The sequence below is a fragment of the Haliotis cracherodii genome, unplaced genomic scaffold (assembly GCF_022045235.1).
Source record: "Haliotis cracherodii isolate W230 unplaced genomic scaffold, xgHalCrac1.p SCAF_7, whole genome shotgun sequence".
Taxonomy (NCBI): Eukaryota; Metazoa; Mollusca; class Gastropoda; order Lepetellida; family Haliotidae; genus Haliotis; species Haliotis cracherodii.
In genome coordinates this window covers 21,848,967-21,857,378 of record NW_027266330.1, presented here as the reverse complement: position 1 = coordinate 21,857,378, position 8,412 = coordinate 21,848,967, and the positions used below count along the sequence as shown (strand labels likewise).

General features: G+C 42.3%; 1 protein-coding gene across 1 annotated transcript; it reads right to left on the bottom strand.

The window, feature by feature from the left end:
• Positions 1-306: 306 nt before the first annotated feature.
• LOC139448565 (monocarboxylate transporter 14-like) lies at positions 307-7,618 on the bottom strand. The gene is made up of 6 exons (XM_071230135.1): positions 7,592-7,618; positions 6,632-6,842; positions 5,977-6,120; positions 1,811-2,737; positions 1,218-1,268; positions 307-437 (listed from the first exon to the last, which is right to left on the bottom strand). Exons 1-6 carry the CDS (start codon positions 7,616-7,618, stop codon positions 307-309), a joined length of 1,491 nt encoding a protein of 496 aa, XP_071086236.1.
• Positions 7,619-8,412: the final 794 nt, after the last annotated feature.

Below are 8,412 nucleotides of genomic sequence, written 5' to 3'. Positions count from 1 at the left end.
TCATCATATTCGAATTGTGTGGATCGATGGTCATGATGTCCATCACTGGATTGTCTGGTCGAGACTAGATTATTTACATTGCACTTAAATAGCACGTGTGGAATTGAAAGAGTTGCCATTTAACTATTGCCGGTGCACTAACAAAACATGTCATCAGATAATGTATTTTCACTTGTGTGTTCCCATATGAATAGGCCACCAAAATCAATGTATCACGCAGCACAATCCCTTGCTCGTTGGTATGCCAGTAACACAGAGGCAGGTGTGAAACCAGAACATCAGAACATCCTGGTTATAGAACATAGTTCATCGTACATCACTTTTCTCGGCTTCCTCAGTGACAACAGAATGGTCTCCATGGATGTGTGACTGGTTCTCAGGCTTGATCAGTTGTGGCACCACCAAACCCACAAGAACAGACAGGAACATTAATACACCTGTAACAGAACATATATGTATCTATGTACATTCATCATGCAATGAGACACAGGAAAAATATTGTGTTATAGACTCTACTACTTTGAATGTACAAATCATAAATGTACTATAGGCCTGTGGCCTCAGTACGGAAATAAAGAAATTGAAACAGAACATATTAATAATAAACAGAATTTATGATAATACTTTATTATTTTTTCATGATTTTGTTATATCACAGATCAAAACAATGTAATATTTAGGCAAAACAGCACGTGGCAATTGTACGCATTATAGATGGTACGACGTTGGAAAGAGACATTAAAGTACAAAATATTTAAACATTTAAAAGAGATGAATGATTATAAGAAGCACTGGGGAACATAAACATATACATGTGTATAATAACTTAAGACTTTAATAGGAAAATACTATTTGGAATAAAATAGAGTGATATTAAAGTAATAGATAACAAGCGATATAAATAATATTAATAATTTTAATATCATAATATCAATCAGTATCTAGTAGCAAAATACATCGTTTAAGAATAGTTTCACGCCACTCGTTGCATAAACGTGTAAGGTCGTTACTTTCTTGAAGAATATTTGATTCTCAAAACCGAGATAATTCATCTGTGTGTTTACGTTTGGTAAGAAAAGAGTTCATCTGTTACCTTCGATTTCAAATTTACACGCGATTCACATTGATATATACATTATAAATATAGTTATGATATGCTTTCAATATTCAGTAAACTGCAACTGCAACACTGTTTAGTACTGTGTCAAATGTCTCACCTGCAAGATACATGCTGGAGTCATAAGAGCCCGTCAAATCCACCAGCCACCCTGAAATCGACGCTGACTGTTACTATGACAACATACGATGTGACTCAAGACGTGACTTAATATCGATTTTGAAAAAGCCCCGGCATTTCATTTTTTTATCATATGAGTCAAAACAAATAGATTCTCATTTATGAAAATAGTCTAATGGTGCAGTTAATCATTTTGGCTAGGGGGCGGTCGGGTAGCCAGCCTAGTGGTTAAAGCGTTCGCTCGTCACGCCGAAGACCCGGGGTCGATTCCCGACATGGGTACATTGTGTGAAGCCCATTTCCGGTGTCCCCCGCCGTGATATTGCTGGAATATTGCTAAAAGTGGCGTAAAACCATACTCACTCACTCACTCATTTTGACTAGCTGTTCGTTAAGGCTTTTGATCCTGCAATCTCAACACTGGAAATAACAAAGACTTCACATTGAGTCTCTTTTGTTATGCGTTCAGAAAAACCTTTGAGAAAATAAATGTCATTCGAATGTACATTAGTGGTCACATCAGCCCCCAAGGCCAATTCAGGCGTCTGGCGATAAAGAACTATATAGTTTTACCTGCTGCAGGCGGCGCCACCAGCCACCCAGAGCCAGCGCAGATCATGGAAACACCAAACGCTGACGCAAGCTTCTTCAAGCCAACACATTCTATTATCAGGACAGGCGGTAGGGAATACGAGCCACCCATATATGTTCCTATGAGAATTCCAGCTACCAATTGAGCAGGGTATGTCTTCGCAAAGAGCGGCATCAAACAGAATATTGTACCGGAAGACAAGAGAACTCCATAATAGAGGATCCACACATCCTTCTCGCTGGCGTGTGCAAACGCCCCCAGCAGGATTCGCGACACAATGTTGGCTGGGCCGTTGACAGAAAAAATCCAGGCGACGTTTTGAGCACTGGTACCATAGGATTCACAGAAGGCACCCAGATGGATGCTGTAGACGCCACACGCAGCATTTGCCATGATCTGATTCACACAAAACACCACAAAAGCCACGTTCTTGAAAATGTCTAATTGGCTGTCAGTAGTCCCATGCATCTTATCAACTGTTCCATTTTGCATAAGATCGCAGTCGTCTTTGAGAATCACACTTCCGTACTTATCGATTTCATATGGCATAATCCTTGAATGATTATGATCATTATTTGTGTTTGAGTCCATTACCACTTTAGCTGCGAGGTCGTCTGTGTCTTTGGAAATGTGTTGACCACACCTGGAGAACACTGGGCAAGCCTTTCGTTCATGTATAGGGAACATAAGGGCTCCAAACACGGTGATATGAATACAGATTCCTGCCAAAATGACCAAGGACTCTCTCCAGGCAAAGTTGTCCAATAGATATCGGAACACTATTGGCGCAAGCAGGAACCCAATGCCGGAAGCAGACAAAGCCACACTCGTCACAATCGTCCGTTTCTTGTCAAAGTAGTAGCTGACAATGACGACAGAGGGCGTGTAACTTAATCCCAATCCAAGACCTGTGTAGAAAAAGGAAAGAATGCATGCACCGCTCAAAACGTAAACCATGAGGTACGGTAGCAAATATCGGGTGTTTGGGTTTTTAATGCCACTGTCACCACACGCTATCAAAGGATCACCACCAGTTTGGACCTGTTATATCGTTTGGTTCCTTTAAATCAACGATAACATAAGCACAACCCTATACCATTTGAGGATTATTGCTAATGTTTTTTTGTTTATTGTTGACGCCGCACTCAGCAGTTTTCCACCTATAAGACAATCCAGACATTTACAGCATTAGCATCGATTCACGTAATTGGGATCGATGACATGCATCAACCAAGTCAGCGAGCCTGACCACCCGATCCCGTTAGTCGCCTCTTACGACAAGCATAGACGCCTTTTATGGAAAGTATGGCTGGCTTAAGACCTATTCCATCCCGGATCTTCACGGGCATCAACTACATGATGTAAATATTAAAGTCTGGACCAGACATCCAAGCCACTGACATCATGAACATCGATCTACGCAACTGGGATACGATGACATCCATCAACCAAGTCAGCGAGCCTGACCACCCGATCCCGTTGATGTATGTACATGCACACAATGGATGTTCACGAAATATCTTCTCACTTTTATGAAAACAAATTGAAAAGATTAATTCATTAAAAATACTAAAAAATGAATAAATGTACTTTAATGTCGGAAATGGTTTGTTGAAGTATCTCTTTAGGAGAAGTGTTATCGGATTTTGATGCTCAGCTTTTGTTGAAAAATATTAGTGACATCAGTAAATTTAACGGCCTACCAATAAGCGCGAACAAGATTGGCTAACTAACAAAAGCCCCATGCTTATGATATAGTCGGAATCGTACAATGGGCACTGCTTTTGGCAGTTTTTTTTGTTTTAATCTGCATATGTAATCTGTTGTATCTGATGAAGTGAGGTGAAATGGGGTTTAACATCGCGTCCAAGATTATTGCTCTTATATAGCGACGTGCATGTACGTCTGTGTGTTTGCGTGGGTGCTTGTACTAGACCGGACTGATGCCGGTTTATAGTGCTAGCTCACTGAGATACCATGCCGCAGTTTAACATGAATACCCGACTCAGACACAGTATACTGACTCCGAGCCGACCAGTCCTTGTTTTAGCCCCTTAATGCCGAGCGCCAGACAGGATAACAACAAGTACCATCTTTTAACGTCTTTTGGTATGACGCGGCCGGGGATCGAACTCCGGACCTTCCGCTCTCCGGGCGGACGCTCTACCACTAGACCACAAAGGCGGTCTCTGTTGTATCTGAGATATGCTACAATGAATGTATACCTCTTGTTGACTATTCCGAGTCATAATTGTTTAAGAGAGTTACACTATAAACGTTCATGTGTTTAAAGAGCGTCGCAATTCGCTGTGCAGAGTTGCGTCCCTTGGACACTCCAGAAACCTATGATCATGGGTTCGAATCCCGGTTCGCCCCGATTATGTTTCAAGGTTTGTCAGCACCACACCAGTGCTCGTGGGTTTCACCGAAGTGTTAAACGTCTAAGATATGCATCACTTCGGGCTTTCCTCCCAAATTAAGCTGACACGCCATTATATAACTGGAACACTGTTAAAAGCGGCGTTAAACCCAACCGATGCACTCATGTATTTAAGTAACATCGAAGTTGTATGTTTCATTCGTCCATGTAACATTGCACTGTCCATTGTATATGCAGCCCATTCTTGACTTTTTAAAATCAATGTACAATGTTCTGAATGCGTCGAATAAAGAAATTCTGCACAAAGAAACAGTTTTTATGCCTTGGTAAAAATAATTCTGAGGGAGGTAACTCTGTTCTGTTAACAAACGAATCAGATATCCGGAACCTCGTTTATCCGGACAATATTTGAGAAACGCATGTGTCCAGATAAGCGAGGTTCAACTTTACATTCACATTCTTTCGGTGCAAACTCTCAATAAAAGGTGTCTGGGAACATGCTGATATCAGTTAAAAACATCACAATATTCGGGATTTATATATGTGTTTGTGGACACATTATGGCTGACTGCATAGAACCACTGACAGAGAAGATAATGATAAAACATGATACCAGAGAAACAGCCAACCAAATTAAACTATACACGGTTAAGTGTCTCGAAAAAAGTTGGTTTAATGGTTTAACATAAAGTTATGGTGAAGCCTGGATATTTGGCTTAATTAGTTACAAACAATCTCTCGTGACCATCACGGGTTATGAGGTGTCACTGAAACCTACTATTTTCGTACGACTATATGGTTGGTTGGTTGGTTTGTTGTTTAACGCCACACTCAGCAATATTCCAGCCATATGACGGCGGTCTGCAAATAATAGAGTCTGGACCAGACAATCCAGTGATTAATATCATGAGCATCGATCCACGCAATTGGGATCGATGACATGTATCAACCAAGTCAGCGAGCCTAACCACCCGATCCCGTTAGTCGCCTCTTACGACAAGCATAGTCACCTTTTACGGCAAACATGAGTTGCTGAAGACCTATTCTAACCCGGAATCTTCACGTTTCGACTATTTGGATTGGGTGGGTACATTTAGTTGATGGCGTGTTGTCGTCCCGCGACGGTTTAATACTATCCATCACTAATTTGTCTGGATCACACTCGATTATTTACCTCCCCGTCAGCTGGAGTGAGTGGGCTGGGTTTAACGCCACTTTTAACAGTATTCCAGTTTTATCGCGGCGTGTTAACTTAATTTGGGAGGAGAGCTCGAAGTGATGCAGGTCTCAGACGTTTACCACTTCGCTTAAACCACGAGTACGGGTATGATGCTGATAAACCTTGAAATATAATCGGGGCGAACCGGGATTCGAACCCACAATCATAGGTTTCTGCCGAAGGGACGCAACTCTACACAGCGAATCGCGGCGCCTTAGACGACCGGGCCACCAGTGCCCCCAACACGTGGATGATACAACCAAAGATAAGACCTCGTGTTGTAACAGTTTTATGAACACAGTAAGAGATCTTTGGAGCGCTCATGGCGAGAGGTTCTGGGTCCTTTGTTCACTGGGCTGGATTGGTGAAGGTGACTCTGATTAGTGCCCCAGTAAGTATTACAAGGTAATGTCACTGTTCAAAGTGTATTGTTTTGTATTGAAGTATTCTGGGAAAGTCAGTTACTCTTCGTCACGAATTAATCCAGGTTCTGTTATGTACATATGTCACAGTCCAGCGTTAAACAACACATAAACAAATACAGTTACCTGCAGTAAGTCCGAAGGAAACAAACAGGTAGCTCAGAGATGTTGCAAAACTACTTGCGACGAGACCCCCCGCGAGCAGCAGACCGCCGAGCATCACGGACGTCCGGCAGTCGAAGTAGGAAGTGATGACACACGCTAGAGGTCCTGGTAGTCAATGTCATAATCAGCTATCAAACGGCATGTAACTGAACAGGAAGCGAGTGTCAGAAGAACAAGCGAGGGCGTTTCGATAAGGAGTAGTAGTAACTAATTTATTAATGTTTGTTTGTTGTTCACACTCAGCAATATTCCACCTATATGACGGCAGTCTGAAAATCCAGCCTGGACCAGACAATCTAGTGATTGACATCATGAGCACAGATCTACGCAATTGGGATACGATGACATGCATCAACCAAGTCATCGAGCCTGACCACCCGATGCCGTTAGTTGCCTCTTTCGACAAGCATGGTCGCCTTTTACGGCCAGCATGGGTTGCTGAAGACCTATCCTTCCCCGGATAGTCACGGATGAACAAATTTCTTAATGACTTAGGGGCAGTAGTTGTTGGCGAAAAGCCTCATTCCCTGTCGTTAATATAAAACAATGAATACAAACCTGAGCGTTAATACAAAATATATCAGTGTGGTTTGATAGACGTCACTGACAAACTCACCTGCTACCAACATGAGTGAGGCATACACTGACGTGACCCAGGCTGTGACACCAACACCCTCCTGGAAGTGCTCCAACAGAACGACCTGGAACATGCCTCCCATGTAACACACTCCCGACAGCAGGAATTGATTCATGTAGGACGCCACAAGCACCGCCCACGCCCAGCCGTCGTCCACGTCCTTCCCGGCCATGACGCCAACGTTGTCGACCTAGAAGTCACCCGTGAAGCAAGTGTCCACCAAATATCATTAGTTTTGGTGTCTTTTGTTGCCGTATACGGTGTCATATTAGGTTAGCAGAAATATATTGTTCTGCTAACCTAATATGACACCGTATACGGCGACTAAAGACACCATAACGAATTTATTATGCCGAAAAGTTTACACTATTTGGTATCTTTGTCCCACATGCCAAGTCAAAACTTAAAACTCAAAACTTAAAACTTACAACCCAAGACGTTAAGGGTCAAAGGGAGACTACTCTTCAAACCTCAGAGGCCAAACCTTGTTGATAGGTGTAACTTTATGCAATCTTTGTTAAAGTCACGAACGTGATCCCAAAAAACATTAACGTCCTTGCACATCAAAATTATTTATATTAAAACACAAAACAGTGTCGAATAACGGCTTTTTGTTTCAGACTTTTCATGTGAAATATGTGAGGTGGGTGTTGGAAAATCCAAAATGGCTGTCACTGACGGTATACATTCTCATATTAGGTCAGTATCAACCATCTTGGATTTTCACTGACGGTATACGGGCTCATGTGGGGTCAGTAGTTCTGCTCTCTGATTGGTCAATCTCACTTTGAGGCATCATTATGACACATCTGGTTATCAAGCCCCTGTGTATAAGGTCTATTTCCGCCTGTCAACAACAAGATATCTGTATATCGGTTGCATCAGGAGAGTTGTTTGCCGATAGCCTAAATCGAACGTCAACGAACACAGTCAACTTACAGGTACTTTAAAAGTGTCCATGGTCATTTGCTTTGATCTCCGCTCATCATATAGGTCGCCATGACTAGACGGTAAACTACCTGTTCTGGCGTACCTTGCTGAAATGTGCGCTTTGACCTCAGCTCAGTCGATGAGATCACGCGGTGATCTCTGTATAGCGAAAACTGAACTCAACAGGAACGTCTCTGGGCGTGGTGGTATTTTCTGGAGTACTTTCAGTACGGTACAGTAAATAATCCCATTCATATCGCATATTTATGTAAATAATAGGTTTCCACACACTAGACGCACTGAACGCACGATTTCATTATGTAACATGTGTCATACATAATGCCTGCCCGCCTTATTATAGCTGGTCTAATACTGCTGTAGCGGGGACTCTATCTAGGTCACATCCAGTGTACTCTCTCAACTGTGAAAGGGAACGTTTGCATACATCCTTTTTAATTAAAGTATGTGCATATGGTGTAACGCTGAAGATTACTGCAGTGATATAGCGATGTGCATTACCTGCCGAACGCCGGGCAGACTAAGAACAAGAACCACCTCTTAAAAATGTTTTGAACGGAACTCCACCGAGCGCCAGGCATCGGGAGCCCCACGCTTACAGAACGTGTACCAAACGGCACAGCTTGACTGGACTGATCAGACATCAGACAGAGTGTATTACCGATCAGTGTTCAGAAGTTTGAACCAGACACACGCTCATACTCATATCATCCTTAATACCATTGTTTCAGATATTAGCACAAATTCTGTTTGTTCAACATGTTCGATCTATTTGGACACTTTGTATAGTATAAGGACAATACCAATTGATA

Bases quoted from the DNA above. Each gene is read 5' to 3' on its own strand.
- LOC139448565 (XM_071230135.1), bottom strand. From the start codon at position 7,618: ATGACCATGGACACTTTTAAAGTACCT. The intron at 6,121-6,631 runs GTGAGTTTGTCA...ATTGACTACCAG, and splicing joins CTCACTCATGTTGGTAGCAG to GACCTCTAGCGTGTGTCATC. The intron at 1,269-1,810 runs GTAAAACTATAT...CGTCGATTTCAG, and splicing joins GGTGGCGCCGCCTGCAGCAG to GGTGGCTGGTGGATTTGACG.